The sequence below is a fragment of the Oenanthe melanoleuca genome, chromosome 4A, assembly GCF_029582105.1.
Source record: "Oenanthe melanoleuca isolate GR-GAL-2019-014 chromosome 4A, OMel1.0, whole genome shotgun sequence".
NCBI classification, from domain to species: Eukaryota; Metazoa; Chordata; class Aves; order Passeriformes; family Muscicapidae; genus Oenanthe; species Oenanthe melanoleuca.
This window is the reverse complement of record NC_079338.1, coordinates 1,762,470-1,781,776: the sequence shown is the minus strand read 5'-3', so window position 1 is coordinate 1,781,776 and position 19,307 is coordinate 1,762,470. Positions and strand designations below refer to the sequence as shown.

The 19,307-nt window shown below is 55.2% G+C and overlaps 1 protein-coding gene across 3 annotated transcripts in view; it reads left to right on the top strand.

The window, feature by feature from the left end:
- Positions 1–378: 378 nt before the first annotated feature.
- LOC130253128 (actin-binding protein WASF3-like) overlaps positions 379–19,307 on the top strand; it is a 29,593-nt gene continuing 10,664 nt past the window's right edge. For all 3 annotated transcript variants that reach the window (XM_056491443.1, XM_056491442.1, XM_056491441.1), the window contains exons 1-8: positions 379–461; positions 10,817–10,969; positions 13,239–13,373; positions 13,926–14,079; positions 14,756–14,873; positions 15,782–15,957; positions 16,325–16,585; positions 18,093–18,469. In XM_056491443.1, the coding sequence (XP_056347418.1) occupies positions 10,837–10,969; positions 13,239–13,373; positions 13,926–14,079; positions 14,756–14,873; positions 15,782–15,957; positions 16,325–16,585; positions 18,093–18,469 (1,354 nt within the window). In that variant the 5' untranslated portion in view covers positions 379–461; positions 10,817–10,836. The remainder of the gene's footprint in view (positions 462–10,816; positions 10,970–13,238; positions 13,374–13,925; positions 14,080–14,755; positions 14,874–15,781; positions 15,958–16,324; positions 16,586–18,092; positions 18,470–19,307) is intronic.

The following is a 19,307-nucleotide window of genomic DNA, read 5'->3' as shown; positions in this document are numbered from 1 at the left end:
GCTTTCCTTGGGGCTTCATCAGCACCCCAGAACCAACACCTAGACTTGGATCTGACCCATGAGGAGACACCCAGGGACTCCACAGGGCACAGGGGACGCGTGCAGAAGATGGTGGCAACGCCACACCTGGAGGAGACGATGCCCAGCGCGGAGCATCCCTTCCCCTCCCCACCGCGCCAGCAGAAGGATTTCCAGCGGGACGCTCCAGCCCCGCAGCTGATGGAATTAGGAGCCGGGGCTCGGTTAAAGCCCCGGGGCGAAGTTCTGGGGGTGCGGGTGGCGGTGTGGCGGGGCGGAGCGGCGCGGGGGCGGCGCGGGGGAACATGCGCCGTGCGCGCACTGCGGAGCGGCGCGGGCAGAGCCGGCGGAGCGGGGCGCGGGGCGCGGGCAGCCCCGCACGGCCCCGCACGGCCCCGCACGGCCCCGAGGAGACGCGCCCCGGCAGCCCCAGCCCGGCGGAGGTGAGCGATGGGATGCGGGGATGACGCGGCGCGGGGAAAGTCGGGGGGTCTCTGCGCCCCCCGCGTGTGAGCGCGCACGGGGGGACATCCCTTCGCGGGGCGTCGGGGGCTTTGTAGCCTTTTTTTTGGGGGGGGGGTCTCCCATGAATTTTCACTCGTTGCGTGGAGGGGATCCCCCACCGCTCTGCATCCTGGCGTGGGGGGTGGGTGATTCTCTGCTCCTTTACATCTTGCCAGCGAGGCGGGGGGGGGGAGTCTTTGCAGGAGAGGGGGTTCTCCATCCCTTCGCATCCTTTCGGGGGGATCCTCCATCCCTTCGCATCCTTTCGGGGGGATCCTCCATCCCTTCGCATCCTTTCGGGGGGGTCCTTCCGTCCCTTCTCATCCTTGCGGGGGGGCAGGGCCGCTCTGCATCCCCGTTTTGCTGCATCCCCCCCCAGCCTTGCAGCCGTGCCCGGGGGCGGGGGGCTGTCCTCCATCCCTTCGCATCCCTGCTTTGGGAAGGGGCTGTCCAAGCTGCCTCCCATCTTGCCTCCCTCCACTTCGCAGCTATTCATGGCCCGGGGGGGGGGGTTGAATCCTGCAGGTTTTGCACCTGGAGGGGAGGGGGTCAGGCTGCTCTGCACGTTTTCATGGCGGGGGAGGGATCCTGGCAGCGCTCGGCACCGCGGTGCTCCGGGCCTCTCCGCACCCTGGCGCTGGGGAAGGGGTGTGTGCGCTGTCACTTCGCATTCCCACATGGGGAGGGAGGGAGGGAGGGGGACCCGGCTGGTCTGCACCCTCGCATGGGGGCGGGGGGCTTCGCTTGACATCCTTGCCACCCTGGGGAGGGAGGATCCTTCATCTTCCCATCGCTGTGGGGGGATAAAGTGGGGCCAGGTTTGCCACAACGAGCTCAGGGCAGGGCTCATCACCCCGGGCTGGGGAACTGGGGGGAGGTTTGGGGCGCTGGGGATACAGAGGGGACAGCGCTGAGCAGGGCACGAAGTGGTGTCACCTGTCATGCACGGCCCCCCCTCTCCATCCTGGTGCCCTCCAGGGGTTTGGAGCATTCAGAGCCCCCCCTGTGACCCCCAGCCCGGGGACACCCCATGGGCAGAGCTGCAGGTGAGCCCGGAGCCCCCCAGAGCTGCCCAGGCTGGGCCTCCGCGCTCAGTGATTCAGCTACTTGCGGCGAGCTTTGATTTCATCGCTCCCAACTCGAGCTCTCGCTGCCTCGTGGCGGTGTCAGCGATGGAATACCCGCAGATCGAGCTGCTTTCGGGCAGAGTTTGTGGTGCCTGGAGTGGCCGCCACAGCGGAGCCAGCAGCCGGACACGCTGCCGGAGGGATGTGCGGGCAGCTCGGGAATGGCACCGTTAATAATTCATCTGCCAAACTTCAGCCTGCCAGGGCACACCCCTCGGGCTGCAGCTCCTTCTCGAGAGATTGCTGGTATCATTTTATTATAAAAATGGTATTTTGGTGGTGTTTGAGCGTCTGGGTAGCTCCCAGGTTGCACAGCTCGGTGAGGAGGGCAGGGGATGGCAGCATCAATCGGCACAGCCCGCTCTGGCAGGCACAGGGTTAACGAGCAGGGGATGCAGCATCAATCCCCACAGCCCGCTCTGGCAGGCACAGGGTTAACGGGCAGGGGATGCAGCATCAATCCGCACAGCCCGCTCTGGCAGGCACAGGGTTAACGGGCAGGGGATGCAGCATCAGCCCCGCACAGCCCGCTCTGGCAGGCACAGGGTTAACGAGCAGGGGATGCAGCATCAATCCGCACAGCCCGCTCTGGCAGGCACAGGGTTAACGGGCAGGGGATGCAGCATCAGCCCCGCACAGCCCGCTCTGGCAGGCACAGGGTTAATGGGCAGGGGATGCAGCATCAATCCGCACAGCCCGCTCTGGCAGGCACAGGGTTAATGGGCAGGGGATGGCAGCATCAATCCCGCACAGCCCGCTCCGGCAGGCACAGGGTTAATGGGCAGGGGATGCAGCATCAGCCCCGCACAGCCCGCTCTGGCAGGCAGAGGGTTAACGAGCACGGAGAAGGGCTCTGCCCCAGAACGCTGTGATGCAACAGCTCAGACCCCAAATGTCCGCTGCTTTTCCCGGGAGCCGAAGCCCACGGAGGAAGCCGGAGCTGAAGCGTGTTTTGCTCTGAGCTGTCATCTGCCTTGGCCCAGTTCTGAACCAAAGATGCTCATCCTCCATTTTATGGCGGATGACAAATCAGCCGCCGATGCCAAGATCTTGACAAGTTACGAACAACAGCCCTCGAGCCAGAAGTGTTAAGGAATAAAAAAAGAAAAACAAGAACGCTTTTTTTTCCCTTTTTTTTTTTTTTTTTTTTTTTTTTTCCTGCAAAGCTGCTCATCCAAAAAGACACCCTCTGAGCTGCATTTTGCACATCTCTGAGCAGCGAGGCTGCAGCCAGCTCCAGGCTGGGATTTATCCCCTCTTCCCCACATCCCCCGGGGGTTTTTAGGGTCCAGCATTGATGGGAAAACCCACACGGGCACAGCCCTGCAGGGAGCAGCTTGGGAGCGCTCTGCTGGAGATGCCAGGCTCAAAGCTTTCCAGAAAGCCCCTCTGCTGGCCGAGGGTTTCCCTGGTTTATCAAAGACCTTCTATTTTGGGGAGAAAAAGGCTGGTTTGTTCAGCAGCGTCCTGCACAACCCGGCGAGCGAGGGAGATCCTTCTGTTAATGAGCTGGGCACAAAAGGGGGAAAAAAAAAAAAGCTGTCATTGAAGATTTTCCTTTGGTGATAGAGTCATTAAAAACAACACATGATTCCTGGGCCAGCAGGGATCTTTTGCAGCCAAAACAGAGCCGAGATCTGTGCTGTGTTCCCACAGCCCCAGCCCCTGGCTCCTCCTCTGAAGATCAAGGCAGTGCCGCTGCTCCCGGGCATTCCTGGCACAGGGATGATGGAGGAGGGTCATGCATCCTTTCACCCACAGCTTTCCCTCTCCTTTCCCCCCTCAGCATTAGGATATTGGGATGGATTTCTGTTTTTACATTTTTTAATTTTTTTTTTTTTTTAATGGGTTTCGCATGGATACAGATATTCCTCATCCATAGCAGAGATAGAGCCAAAGGGTGAATGGGAAGGAGCTGGAGAAGTGACCCTCAGCTTCATGCAGGGGGCACTGAGGGCTCCCCATTTCTGAGAAATCAAACAACAGAACCCAAATTCCATATTAACTAAACCCCAAGGAAAGCTACTGCCTGAAAATCCTCTGTCCAGAGATGGGGTTGTTCACCCTGGAGAGACTCTAGAGCCCCTTCCAGTACCTGAAGGGGATTTATCAAAGGAAGGAATGATTTTTTACAGGAGGAAATAGTGATAGGTCAGTGGGGAATTTTGAACCAAAAGAGGAGAGATTTAGATTAAAAGTTAGGAAGAAATTCTTGGCTGTGAGGGTGGTGAGGGCCTGGCACAGGGTGCCCAGAGAAGTTTTTGGGTGTCCCTGGGAGTGTCCAAGGCCAGGTTGGATGGAGCAGTCTGGGATAGTGGGAGATGTCCTTACCCATGGCAGGGCGTTGAACAAGACCATCCTAAAGATCCCTTCCAACCCAAACCCTCCTGTGCTTCTGTGATTTGCAGCATTTGCTCTCACCCACCCTAAAAGAAACATCATTTATCTAAACCTGTTTGTTTCAAACCAGGCTCACAGCAGGATGAGGTTTCTGTGCTGAGCCCAGGGTAATGAGGCTGTTGCTTTTCTGGCATCCTCCTAAGCCCAGCTCTGAGGTGCAGAGGGTTTAGAGCTGGTTTAGTCTCTCAACTCTTCCTAGAGCTGAAACATTTTACAGTAGAAGTGTGGATGGAAAAAAAAACCCAAAAAAACAAACCCCAAACCAACTGTGGTTACAAATGGTGGCATTTACTAATAAAGCTCCTGAGGAATATTTTTAGCTGATATCCTGGGGATGGGGGCCAAAACCACCATCCCACACCCCAGGGTTTTCATTCCCCAGGCATTTTTCCACCTGATGCTTTGCTGTGGGATGCTTTCCATGGCCCCAGACCATCTGTAAAACCTCATTTGGGATGCAGAGTCTCAAGGAAGGGACATTGCTTTTGCCATCCCCACCAACCCCCAGTGCCACCCTGAGAATTTATTCTGAGTGAGAGGAACACTCAGGATCCAGCTGGTTTTAATACTTTTAATGAACCTTTGGACAGCAGCTCTGAAGCAATGGTCACCTTCACAAGGAGCAGTGACATTTGTCATGCTGCTGGTGCTCTCAGGCATTTGGGCTGGCAGCAAATGACAAAGTGGTGGCAGATGCATTTTGTAAATGGGAGCAGGGAGTCCTTGGGGTGCAGCTCACGCTCCATTTTGTGGGAAGGACATCAGATCTGGCCCAGCTCTCCCCAGGCAGGTTTTCCCCTGCACCACAAAGAGCTGCCTGCACAGTTTTTCCTGGCTGGATTTCTCCTGAGACAACAAAGCTTCAGCCCCTGTGGGCTCTGCTGTCCCACACTGGTGGGGAAGCAGCTCAGGGTGACTCCTCAGCCATGGGGTGGCTGCTGTGGCCCCTCTGCCCTCTGCAGTTTGTGCTGCTGCTCTTTGAGCCATCCCTCGCTGGTTTCCACCAGGCTGTGGCACAGCTCCACAAACTGACACCTCGAGAAGCTGCTGCTTTCACACCTACACCTATTTCTGTCTGCTCAGAAGCATCACACACCCCCAGATCCTTCCCAGCCCTCTTCTGTACCAGATCCATCCTGCCAAAATCCACAGGATGAGCTCCTGCAGCTCTCAAGCCCCACTGAGTGTCAGCTCTGCCTCTTGTCCTTTCCCTGATTTTGGATTCAGGGGTTTTGCTGCTCCTCTCACAATTTCAGGACTGCTTTGTGCTTCCCTTCCTCACCTCTCCATTCCAAAACAGGGTCCTGAGCAGCCCCCACGAAATCTGGCACTTCTTGTTTGTTTAATATTCAATTATAAACTTTCTTTGTTCAAGGTTAACAGATTTTTCAACATACCTCTTGTTTTTTTCACTACTTTGGCTCCTGGCATCCCACCAAAGATTTGCTGCCTTCAAAAGCCTCCAGTTCCTGGCAGTGTCTGCTCCTCAGGGCTCAGAAGGATCCTGGAAGCCCAAATTGGGGAAGAGCTTTGATTGCAAGGGCTGAGCAAGCAGATTTTCCCAAAGCTCAGCCTAAAACTGAGCTTAGTGCAGGGCTGACCCCAGCTCCAGTATTGAGGTGTTTGCTTCACCACACACTCACCCACATTCTCCCTAAATCCATGTTTGGGGTTTTTCCTGGCTGGCACAGAGTGAAGGAGCTTTCCCTCATTCCTGCTGCTCCATGCACCACCCAATTCCAGCAGAAATATTGGAGGTGCCTGCATTTGCAGCATCATCCTTCCCACCAGGGCTGCTCCTCTCCCACTCCAGGTTTCTCCTGCAGGCAACACCCATGGAAAACAAACCCCAAAACTGATTTCTGCTCCACCCAGTGAAAGAAGCCAGGACACTTCTCCCTTCTCTCTCATGTGACATCAAGCAGGGCTCCAGGTGCCAAAAATCTGCCACAGGGATTAACCAGCACCTGGGAAATCTGTGGTCACCAGCCTGTCCCTCCTTGCAGGGCCACCCAGAACACACCTGGTCCTGCTTTGGACCCTGCAGGGTTGTAAATCACAGCCCAGTGGGTTTGGGGGCAGAGAGGGGATGAGTGAAATGTTGTTGGAAACAATGTGAGGAGCAATGGCTAGACAGAAAACTCCTTTTTTTCTGGGACCCTCTTACAAAATGAGAGCTGCTCTTCTGCCCAGGGATCTAAACTGCCAGATGTTGGTGGCTGCTGAGGTGAAGGAAAACATCTGGAGGGGTCACCCATGGGCCAGTGAATCACACCCAGCCTGGTCTGTGGGACTGGGGCAGCCCTTGCTGCCCAGAGCCCCCTGCTCTGGATTTGGGGTGCTGCTGCAGTTTGTTCCTTGGGGGAAATCAGCATTTAGGGCACAATTAACAGCTCATTTGTGTCTCACCTCAGCTGGGTGTGATTCCCCTCCAAGCTCCACCCCTGGGTTTGGGGAGCAGGTGGGAAGCTGGTGAGTGTCTCCCCTCACCTGTGGCATTTCCCAGTACAAGATTTAGAGTTATTGGCTCTTTGCAGTCACAGGGAGAAGCTGAGTGATGGAACAATCCCCACAGTGCACCTGAGACCTGAACCAGCCCCTGGCTGCTCCCATTTCTCCTGCTTTCTCCCTCCAAGAAATTCCTGCTGAGTTTCTGGTTCCCATTTTCCTCCTCCTGCATCCTGACATCACCTCCCACTGAGGGCTCCTGGCTTCCACTCAGAGACAGTGAAATCCCATGGATTTTAGTCTGTGTAAATGATCCTGGATGATCCCTGCTGTTGGGAGCCTGAAGATCTGAGGAAAAGGTTTTGCCACCCCAAATCACCCTCTGGAAGTCTTGGAAATCACCTGAAACACCAGCAGGAGCACAGCTCAGCATCCCCTTCTGAGGCTCTGGCCAGGCCAGCAGCGCTCAGGATTTGTGTGCAGCCTCTTGGTGGGTGTGAGCAAGATGTGCCAGAGGGGACAGAAGTGAAGTTTGTCTCTCTGGAGTCACCTGCAGCCCATCAGGGCAGGCCTAGAGATGGCAGGTTTTGGGTGAGAAGTTGGGATTTCAAGGCAGAACTCAGAGGTTTGGTGCTGTTGGTGAGAGAACATTTGTCAGGGGAGGGCTGCCAGGGGTTCTGTGGGGTTGGAAAGCTGCTTCTCCTGTGGTGTGGTCAAAATTTCCTTTACAATCTGTCCTTGCATCAAAATGTGCCCAACTCCTCCTTGGTTCCTTTGCTGCAAGCTCTGAGTCTTGCCTGGCCTCTTTGGGGTGAGATGAAAGGGATTTTCCTCCTCCAGGATGCTCTGATACTCTCCTACTTCCTGCCTTTCTTCCAAATCCCCTTTTTTTTTTTTTTTTTTTTTTTTTTTTTTTTTTTTTTTTTTTTTTTTTCTCCACTCTGCTCAAGTCCTTGTGGGGCTCAGGTGGCCCCAGTTCCCCCCAGGTCCCCTGTGCAGGGACAGACAGCCCAGGGTGCCCTGGCTGTGTCCCGTGGCCCAAAGGGATGCTGAGAATGGCTCTTTGTTCCCAGTTTTTAATTGCTGGGCCAGGCAGCTCGTTAAGGGCTCTGCCCTGTGCCCTCCAGGCTCTGCAGCCCTGGGACGTGCCAGGGCTCTGCTTCTGAGGGCAGATTTTGGGGTGACACACAAAACCAGCTTGGGGTGACGTAAATCCAGTTTGGGGTGACATAAATCCAGTTTGGGGTAATACATAAATCCAGTTTGGGGTTAGGGTTGGCTGGTTAAAACCAATTTGGGGTGACACATAAATCCAGCTTGGGGTGACACATAAATCCAGCTTGGGGTGACACATAAATCCAGTTTGGGGTGACTCATAAATCCTACTTGGGGTGACATAAATCCAGTTTGGGGTGACATAAATCCAGCTTGGGGTGACATAAATCCAGTTTGGGGTGACACATAAATCCAGCTTGGGGTGACATAAATCCAGCTTGGGGGGAAATAAATCCAGCTTGGGGTGACACATAAATCCAGTTTGGGGTGACATAAATCCAGCTTGGGGTGACATAAATCCAGTTTGGGGTGATACATAAATCCAGTTTGGGGTGACATAAATCCAGTTTGGGGTGACATAAATCCAGCTTGGGGTGACACATAAATCCAGTTTGGGGTGACACAAATCCAGTTTGGGGTGACACATAAATCCAGCTTGGGGTGACATATAAATCCAGTTTGGGGTGATACATAAATCCAGTTTGGGGTGACATAAATCCAGTTTGGGGTGACATAAATCCAGCTTGGGGTGACATAAATCCAGTTTGGGGTGAAGCTGCCAGTGCTGCTCAGCTCTTTGCACAGCCTGGGGGCTCGGGGGTGCCCAGGAAGGGGGGCTGTCCATGCCAGAGCAGACACCAGAGCCTCCCCTGCAAAAGCTGTCACAGAGGAAAGAGCAGCTGGCAGAAATTTTGGTTTTTGGGAGGCGGGGACAGCACCACGTCCATGAGCAGTGACTGTGGGAAGCGCTGGAGGACACAGAGCCCAATTCTGCCGAGGGTTCGGAGCCGGGGTCCCTCCCTTGGCACCCCGAGTGCCCTGGGCACAGCCCAGCCCGCAGGAACAGCCTTTGGGATTTCATGGAGCGAGCTGGGATTTGCATTTGAACCGCTGCTGCTGGGAGCCCTGGCCGGCTGCTGTCAATGGGAAACTGTTCTGTCCGACGCTGCCGGGGCCAAAAAATGTGAACTCTGCAGATGGCTGGCGGCGCCCGGCGGCTCCGCTCCCGGCCATTAACGGGAGCGGCTTTTCCTCCCTGCCAAAATTCTCCCAAAGCTGGGGCGGGTGGGGGTGCTCGGGATGTGAAACGCGGGGTTCTGTGTCCCAGTACCAGGAGACACCTCGTGGGTAACAATTGATCCTTTTTTTCCTTCTTTCCCAAACTCTTTCCCACCATTCACCCTTTACATCAGCAGGGTTCCCCGTCCCCAGCACCCCACACCCCGTGGTGCCCATCCTTCATCTTCATCCTTTGTCCTTCATCCTCCATCCTTCATCTTCATCCTTTGTCCTTCATCCTCCATCTTCATCCTTCATCCTTCACCCTTCCTCCTTCACCCTTCATCTTCATCCTTTGTCTTTCATCCTTCATCCTTCACCCTTCATCCTTCATCTTCATCCTTCATCTTCATCCTTCATCCTTCATCCTTCACCCTTCATCTTCATCCTTCATCCTTCATCCTTCACCCTTCATCTTTCATCTTCATCCTCCATCCTTCATCTTCATCCTTCATCCTTCATCCTCCATCCTTCATCTTCATCCTTCATCCTTCATCTTCATCCTTCATCTTCTTCCTTCTTCCTTCATCCTTCATCTTTCATCTTCACCCTTCACCCTTCATCTTTCATCTTCACCTTTCATCTTCATCCTCCATCCTTCATCCTCCATCCTTCATCCTCCATCCTTCATCCTCCATCCTTCATCTTCATCCTTCATCCTTCATCTTCCATCCTTCATCCTCCATCCTTCATCCTCCATCCTTCATCCTCCATCCTTCATCTTCATCCTTCATCCTTCATCTTCCATCCTTCATCCTCCATCCTTCATCCTCCATCCTTCATCCTCCATCCTTCATCTTCATCCTTCATCCTTCATCTTCCATCCTTCATCCTCCATCCTTCATCCTCCATCCTTCATCCTCCATCCTTCATCTTCATCTTCATCCTTCATCCTCCATCCTTCATCTTCATCCTCCATCCTTCATCTTCATCCTTCCCTGCAGCTCCCGTGGGTGTCCTCAGTGGGGATGAGGCTTTTGGGTGTGGGGATCTCCCTGCACCTCCTTAAATCACGTAGGAAATGAGCCATTCCCAGTTCAGGGGGGTGACAGTGGAGCAGGGGACACACAGAAATGCTGGGGGAGCACCCAAAGGTGCTGTGAGGACACATAGAAGTTATGGGGTCACCCAGGGATGCTGTGGGAGCACCCGAAGGTGCTGTGGGGGCACTCAGAAATGCTGTGGAGGAACCCAGGAGCAATGGGGACACCCAGGAAAGCTGGGGGGACACTCAAAAATGCTGGGGGAGCACCCAGGGATGCTGTAGAGGCAGCTAAAGATGTTCTTGGGGCACACAGGAGCTATGGGGGCACCCAGAAATGCTGGGGTGTCACCCAGGGATGCTGTGGGGGCATCCAAAAATGCTTTGGCAGCACACACAGGAGATGTGGGGGCACCCAAAGATGCTCTTGGGGCACACAGGGTGTCACCCAGGGATGCTGTAGGGGAACCCAAAGACACTCTTGGGGCACACAGGATCTATAGGGGCACCCAGGGATGCTGTAGGGGCACCCGAAGATGCTCTTGGGGCACTCAGCAGCTATGGGGGCACCCGGGGGTGCTGAGGGGGAACCCAAAGATGCTCTTGGGGCACCCAGCAGCTATGGGGGCACCCGGGGGTGCTGGGGGGCCGTGCAGGGAGCTGGGATGAGCTGGCCACAGCAGCTTGTCTCAGTGCAGTGTGTGCACAGATAAAAGCCTGGAGAGGCTGCAGCCAGCTGGAAATAATGGCATTACAGGCGCTTCCTCGCCTCTCTTTGGGCTGGCGGAGGTTTTTCGGGGCCAGCTGAAGGGCTGCGGCGCAGGGAGGCTGCTCCTGCTTCCAGCACAGCTCTGGGAGGGAGGGGGAAAGTCACAAAGGTGGGGACAAAGTCCTCACCTCCCCCCGAAGGTTTGACCCCCAGAAAGTTGGCAAAGCGCGGCTGCGGTGCCGTGAGGATGTGAAGATGTGTATTTTCGTTTTTTCCTGCGCTGTCCTGCCCCAGGGGAGGGGTGAGCGCTCGCCATGCCGCTGGTGAAGAGGAACATCGAGCCCCGGCACCTGTGCCGCGGGGCGCTGCCCGATGGGGTCACCAGCGAGCTGGAGTGTGTCACCAACAGCACCCTGGCTGCCATCATCAAACAGCTGGGCAGCCTCAGTGAGTCTGGGGAGGGGAGGGACACGGCGGGGCCGCGGGGGCACTGCGGGGCACTGGGGTGGAACTGGGATAGGACTGGGATGGAACTGGGACAGCAGCGGGGTGGCATGGGGATGGCACTGGGATAACACTGGGGTGGCACTGGGACAGCAGCGGGGTGGCACTGTGGTGACACTGGGATGGCACTGGGATAACACTGGGATGGCACTGGGATGGCACTGGGATAACACTGGGGTGGAACTGGGATAGCACTGGGACAGCAGTGGGGTGGCACTGGGGTGGAACTGGGATGGCACTGGGATGGAACTGGGAGGGCACTGGGGTGGCACTGAGATGGCACTGGGAGGACAGTGGGATGGAACTGGGATGGCACTGGGGTGGCACTGGGATGGAACTGGGATAGGACTGGAATAGCACTGGGATGGCCCTGGGATGGCCCTGGGATGGCACTGGGATGGCACTGAGATGGAACTGGGGTGGCACTGGGATGGAACTGGGATGGCACTGGGATGGCACTGGGGTGGCACTGAGATGGAACTGGGATGGAACTGGGGTGGCACTGGGATGGAACTGGGATGGCACTGGGATGGCACTGGGGTGGCACTGAGATGGAACTGGGATGGAACTGGGGTGGCACTGGGATGGAACTGGGGTGGTACTGGGATGCCACAGTCACTCCCAGCAGTTCCAAACCAGACAAACACGGGCTGTGTGAGAGCTCTGTGGGCAGCAGCCACTCCTAATTCAGTGGGAATCATCCAGATTGTTGGACTGTTGGATTGTTGGGTTGTTGGGTTGTTGGACTGTTGGGTTGTTGGACTGTTGGACTGTTGGATTGTTGGGTTGTTGGATTGATTGTTGGATTGTTGGATTGATTGTTGGACTGTTGGGTTGTTGGATTGTTGGATTGTTGGGTTGTTGGATTGTTGGGTTGTTGGACTATTGGATTGTTGGATTGTTGGACTGTTGGGTTGTTGGACTGTTGGGTTGTTGGACTGTTGGACTGTTGGATTGTTGGACTGTTGGACTGTTGGATTGTTGGATTTTTGGACTGTTGGACTGTTGGATTGTTGGATTGTTGGCTTGTTGGACTGTTGGACTGTTGGGTGCTCATGGTCAAGCCCAAATTGGGGATTTGGTGACATTTTGAGACCCATTTTCCCCCCACAGCTGGGGCACAGAAAACCTCCAGGAGCCCCTTGCTTCTCCACTTGGCCAGAAATAGGAAGGGTCAGGTGAAGATTTTAAATAGTCCAAGAGATTATTTTTAAACTCAGAGCTTTTTGAGGAAGAGAAGTCTCTATCAAAGGTTTAAACCCTCACCTCTCTTCCTGCCCTGGGACTGATCCCAGCAGAAAAGGAGCAATGAGAGCACAGCACACAGCAGTGTTAAAGTTTAACAGGGGCAACATATTTCATGCTGAATATCCACTTAAAATAGAGAGAGAAGCTATTCAGGGCTCCCCTCTTTTACACACCTTCAGAAGTAGATTCTGCTCTAAAATACTGCCAGAAAAATAATCCCAGGATTTAGGGAGCTGCTGGAAGTGCAGGGGCTCACATGAGCAGCACCCAGGTCTGCTCAGGATTCCTAGTCCAGGGGAAAAGGAAATTAAATGTGGCCAAGCTGGTGAATGCTCTGAGGGGGTTTTAAAAATTCCCTGACCTTGGGAACTGTTTGATAGGTGAGGCTGGAGGAAATCCTGAGGATCTGGGGGGATGGGATGGGATGGGATAATGGGATGGGATGGGATGGGATGCTGGGATTGGTGCTGCAGCCTACAGGTATCAGCAATGCTCTTCCAGATACCTCACTCAGCTCTGTGATAGGAATAACCCTAATAAAAACCTAAATAATCCTCAATAAATAACCCTAAATAGATAAGCTGTTGTGGAGATGCAGAAAAAGAACCGATAAAGTGAAACAATTTGCAGATTCCCCCTGCTGTGGCACTGTCCCCACTGTCCCACTCTTGTCTTTCTACCTGGGCTCAATTTCCCCAGGTCATGCTGTGTGATGTTCATTTTTTTGGTTGATGGATCCAGGGGTTCTTTGGGGCACTGTGGATGTTCTGTGGGTACTGCTGTCACTGGAAAGGAGTGCTGGTTTGGGTTCCCTTCTTTCCTTGCAGCACTCTGGGGGTGGATGAGGCTCAGCTCCCAGAAATCCAGGCTGGGGAGAGCACCCAGGGAGGCAGGGGATGGTCCAGGGGATGGGCTGAGCTGGGCCAGCCCCTGCTGCTGTGACAAGTGCATTGTCCCCTGCCAGGCAGGCACGCAGAGGACATCTTTGGAGAGCTGTTCAACGAGGCCAACAGCTTCTACATGAGGATGAACTCGCTGCAGGAGAGGGTGGACCTGCTGGTCATCAAGGTGACACAGCTGGACTCCACCGTGGAGGAAGGTGAGGGGCTGGGGCTGCTTTGGGATGATGCCCAGATGTGTCCTCAGATGTGGGGTGATGTCCAGGTGTTTGGGGTGATGTCCAGATGTGCTCCCAGGTGTGGGGCTGGTTTGGGGTGATGCCCAGATGTGTTCCTAGGATTGGGGCTGGATTGGGGTGATGCCCAGATGTGCTCCCAGGATTGGGGCTGGATTGGGGTGATGCCCAGATGTGTCCTTGGGTGTGGGGCTGGTTTGGGGTGATTTGCTCCCAGGATTGGGGCTGGATTGAGGTGTTTTGCTCCCAGGATTGGGACTGGATTGGGCTGATGTCCAGATGTGTCCTTGGGTGTGGGACTGGTTTGGGGTGATGTCCAGATGTACTCCCAGGATTGGGGCTGGATTGAGGTGATTTGCTCCCAGGATTGGGTCTGGTTTGGGGTGATGCCCAGATGTGTCCTTGGGTGTGGGACTGGTTTGGGGTGATGCCCAGATGTGGTCTTGGCGCCCCTGCCATGCCTTGCTGGGCAGGCTGAGGCCACCCCTGCATCCCCTGTCCTTCCTGTGCCCCCAGTTTCTCTGCAGGACATCAACATGAGGAAAGCCTTCAAGAGCTCCACGGTGCAGAACCAGCAGGTCGTGTCCCGCAACTCCATCCCCAACCCGGTGATGGAGATGTACCAGCGCTGCGACAAGCCCCCGCCCCTCAACATCCTCACACCCTACAGGTGCGGGGCTCACGGCTCCTCTGGGCCTCCTTGCCACCACAAGGACCAGGCATTTGTCACCCCTCAAGCATGGGATGTGTGTTCACACCCTGCAGGTGGTGATTGCTGTGCTGGATGTGTTTGTGGTGGGGCAATATGGTCATGATTGTACCAAAGCTTTTGAGAAGGGGCAGGGAGTTCTCTTCTCTTCTCTTCTCTTCTCTTCTCTTCTCTTCTCTTCTCTTCTCTTCTCTTCTCTTCTCTTCTCTTCTCTTCTCTTCTCTTCTCTTCTCTTCTCTTCTCTTCTCTTCTCTTCTCTTCTCTTCTCTTCTCTTCTCTTCTCTTCTCTCTTCTCTTCTCTTCTCTTCTCTTCTCTTCTCTTCTCTTCTCTTCTCTTTCTCTTCTCTTTCTCTTCTCTTCTCTTCTCTTCTCTTCTCTTCTCTTCTCTTCTCTTTCTCTTCTCTTCTCTTCTCTTCTCTTCTCTTCTCTTCTCTTCTCTTCTCTTCTCTTCTCTTCTCTTCTCTTCTCTTCTCTTCTCTTCTCTTCTCTTCTCTTCTCTTCTCTTCTCTTCTCTTCTCTTCTCTTCTCTTCTCTTCTCTTCTCTTCTCTTCTCTTCTCTTCTCTTCTCTTCTCTTCTCTTCTCTCTTCTTTTTCTCCTGTGGCTGGTAACCCTCTCTCCCCTCTTCCCAACCCCCAGGGATGACAAGAAGGACGGCCTCAAATTCTACACCGACCCCTCCTACTTCTTCAACTTATGGAAGGAGAAGATGCTGCAGGCGACAGAAGACAAGAGGAAGGAGAAGCGCAGGCAGAAGGTGGGTGGGGACAGCAGGGGGACAGTCACCTCCTGGTGCATCCTGATTGTCCTGGTTTGGAGGGCAGGTGTCTGCCAATATAGGCAGGAACTTCTCTTTGAAATGGAGAATGTAAACCCCCTCCCTCCAAATTATTATCATTTTGAAATTAAGGGGCTCCCAGGCAAAGAGATGGGAATTAGGAATAACAGTTCTTCCCTAGGAAAATTAAAATAGAAATGCAGTATTACACAGAACAATCCCAAACCCTGCCAGAGTCAGAATCCAAGCTGACACCCGTCAGTCAGTCAGGGTGTTGGCACAGTCCCATTCAATGGTGGCTGCATCCTCCTGCAGGGGCAGATGTGGTTCAGCTGGAGCAGTGCTCCTGGAGAAGGTGCAGTTTCCTCTGAAGCTCCAGGGATGATGTGGGAAGGTCTGGCTTTCCTCTGGAATCCAGTGGAAAGAAGGTCCCTTGGTGTCCAAAATGTCAGTTTTTATCTGGGTAGGAAAGGCTTGGCTGCTCCCCTGGCTGGAGCATCTCCCAGTGGGATGATGGAATTTTATCAGTCATGCCCTGGGACTCACTGGCCATGAACAGGAGATATCTCCTGGAGGGAGGATGGGCTGTGGGAAAGATAAAGATGATTGCCCAGCTGGTTTAAAGATGGCCCATTAGCAGAGGATATCTCCCACAGAGATAAGGATCACTGCCCCACCTGGTTTAACAGCTGGTGACAGAATCCACACTGTTGGTCACATCCTGTATTGCAACCACTGATCCATCCCTCCCCTGCACTGGGTTCATCTCCCAGGGCTGGGTGATGCTCCCAGGGATGAATCCTGGTCTGGTGGAGCTGGGCTGGGGGTGGAGCTGGGCTGGAGGTGGAGCCGGGCTGGAGGTGGAGCCGTGACTTTGTGTTCCGCAGGAGCAGCGGCTGGTGGAGGACTCCACCCGGGAGGTGAAGAAAGTGAGGAAAGCGCGCAACCGGCGCCTGGAGTGGAACATGATGGCGTATGATAAAGAGTTCCGGCCGGATAACAGGTTCTCACCATCCCCCTATCACATGGCCTCATCGGAAGGATCACTGTCCCCTGATAATAGGCAGGTTCTACCTCCTACACCTTCAGCTCACGGCTCTCCCTTGCTTTGCTCTCCGTCCTCGTGGGGGATGTTGCCCGCAGCAGGGTTGGGGTGCTCAGCCAGGTGGTTTCATGGATAGCTGGTGTCCCCACGGTGTCACCCTGTGCCTCAGGAGGAGCCTTGGAGTCGGGATAAAACCAGAGCACTTTCTGTTTCACAGCCGAGAGAAGAGAGTGGTTCAGCTCTGTCGTGTCCTCCTCCCCTCTGCTCTCTGTTGTCTTTCACATCAATATTTCCGTGGCCTTTCCTTGTGTTGCTGCCTCAACCCCCAAACACCCCCAAACCCACACTCCCCCGAGTCCAACCGTCGGGTTTTCCTGTGCTGCAGATCCTACGCCTCGGACGCTGCCGACCATTCCTACCCGGCCAGCCCCAACCACCCTGCCCAGCTGCTGGCCCCTGCAGCCCACCTGGCCCCAGCAGAGCACAAGGAGGGGGTGCTGGCTGCCACCAACCCCCCCGAGCACGTGTTCCGGCCGGCCACGGGCAGCAGGCAGAACAGCCTGACCCGGCTGCAGCAGCCCCACGCGCCGCCGCCCGCCGAGGCCGTGCTCAACGGGCCCAGGCCACACCTGGTCAAGGATTACGGGTAAAGCTGCAGCCTGCTTGCTGCTGGGGGGGTGTCCGAGGGAAGGCAGGGAGGTTTGGTGGGGGTCTGACTCTCCCCTATTTCTGGAGCAGCCCTCCTGTGCAGGTTTCACAGTCCAAAGCTGCTGGTGAGGCTCAAGGCAGAATCAGTCAGTTTTGGGGTAGCATCGTCCCAGAGAAGAGGGCAGGGTGGATGGAGGGTTTTCCCCTGGGGTGGTGCCTGCTTTTCACCACTGCATGACCCACAGTCCATCCCACCAGCAGACCTGCACCACCATTCTGACCCTGGGACAGAGCTTTTGTTGGGGTTCAGAGCAAACTGGGCCAGAGCAGAGCCAGTTGGGTGCCAGGATGGATAATGGGTGCTGGGTAATGGATACTGGGATTAGTAATGGATACTGGGATGAGTAATGGATAGTGGGATGGGTAATGGGTGCTGAGTAAAGGATTCTGGGATGGGTAATGGATACTGGGATGGGTAATGGGTGCTGGGATGGCTGATGGGTGCCAGGATGGTTAATGGGTGCTGGGTAATGGGTGCTGGGATGGGTAATGGATACTGGGATGGGTAATGGATACTGGGTAATGGATACTGGGATGGGTAATGGGTGCTGGGTAATGGGTACTGGGATGGGTAATGGGTGCTGGGTAATGGATACTGGGATGGGTAATGGATTCTGGGATGGGTAATGGGTGCTGGGTAATGGATACTGGGATGGGTAATGGGTGCTGGGTAATGGGTACTGGGGTGGGTAATGGGTACTGGGGTGGGTAATGGATACTGGGGTGGGTAATGGACACTGGGATGGGTAATGGGTGCTGGGATGGGTAATGGGTGCTGGGATGGGTAATGGGTGCTGGGTAATGGATACTGGGGTGGGTAATGGATACTGGGATGGGTAATGGGTGCTGGGATGGGTAATGGGTGCTGGGATGGGTAATGGGTGCTGGGATGGTGCCATCCTTCAGTCAGCAGTGCTCTGGAGGACCAGCTGTGCCCTAGAGGGCATCAGGCAAGGCAGGAGATTCTCCTGCTCTGATCTGCACTGGGGCGGCCTCACCTTCTGGGGGCAATTTTGGGCACCACAATATAAAAAAGGCAGTGAGATATTAGAGAGTGCCCAAAGGAGGCCATGAAGATGGTGAGGGGTTTGAGGAGAAGCTGTGTGAGGAGTGGTTAAAAGGCATTTGGTACTCAAATTTTTGAGGGGAAGCAGAGGGAGGCCAGATGCTGATCTCTTTTTTGTGATGGCCACGACAGGACCCCAGGGAATGGCCTGATGCTGTGTCAGAGGAGGTTTAGATCGGATATGAGGAAAAGATTCCCCCCTCAGAGGGCACTGAGCAGGGAATGGTCACAGCACCAAACCTGCCAGAGCTCCGGGAGCTCCCGGGGACGCACAGGGTGGGGATGGGGGTGTTGGAGCCAGACGGGATGATCCGTTCCAGCTCAGCCCACCTCTCAATTCCACGATTCTCATGTCCCCGACCCCTGTGCCCCCCTGCAGCCCGCAGCCGGTGCCCATGGCCGAGTACTTCGTCCCTCCAGCCCCGCCGCCGCCGCCGCCCGTCATCCCGTCGGCGCAGACCGCCTTCGACAGCCCCATCTCGGCTCCCCCCGCGCTGGCCCCCGGCTCGGCCGCGCCTCCATCCTACACCCCCTCGCCGCCCCCCGCTCCCCCCGGGCCCTACTCGGCCTCCCCGCCGCAGCCCGGCCCCATGGGACCCCCGGTGGCGCCGCCGCCGCCGCCGCCCGGGCCGCCCGCCGTGTCCGCGTCCCCCGCGCACTCCGCGTCGCCGCCCGCGGCCGCGCCCGAGCCGCGCAAGGTCCCGATGATGCCCATGAGCGACGCCCGCAGCGACCTGCTGGCGGCCATCCGCAGGGGTGAGTGAGCGGGGAGGGGTGGTGCAGGAGTGAGGGGTGAGGAGTGAGGAGTGAGGGGTGATGGAGGAGTGATGGGTGAGTGATGAGTGAGAAATGATGGGTGAGTGATGAGTGAGGAGTGATGGGTGAGGTGTGAGTGATGGGTGATGGATGATGAGTGATGGGTGAGTGATGAGTGATGAGTGAGTGATGAGTGATGGGTGAGTGGGTGATGAGTGATGAGTGATGGGTGAGTGATGAGTGATGGGTGAGTGATGAGTGATGGGTGAGTGATGAGTGATGGGTGAGTGGGTGATGAATGATGAGTGAGTGAGTGATGGGTGAGTGAATGAGTGATGGGTGAGTGATGAGTGAGTGAATGATGAGTGATGAGTGATGGGTGATAAGTGAGTGAGGAGTGATGAGTGATGGGTGAGTGATGAATGATGGGTGATGAGTGAGGGAGTGAGTGAGTGATGAGTTATGGGTGATGAGTGACTGAGTGAGTGAGTGGTGAGTGAGTGATGAGTGAGTGATGGGTGAGTGAGTGAGTGAGTGATGAGTGAGTGATGAGTGGATGGTTCAGACACCCCTGCAGGGCCCCCCGTGGGAGCCTTGTTGGTGGATGGTGATCAGGACAAACTCAGGTGCTCTCTGTATTCTGGTCTTGAAGTTTGCAGTTTATTGTATAGGATATAAAGCTATAAAAAGGTATAAAAATGTATAAAAATGTATAAAAAGGTATAAAAAGGTATAAAAAGGTTTAAAGGGCCCTGCCAGCTGCAGCTCAGAGCAAGGCAAGAAGAAATTGTGGGGGGTGTAGGAGTTCTAAGAGATAAGAGAGGGAAGTAAGAGAACA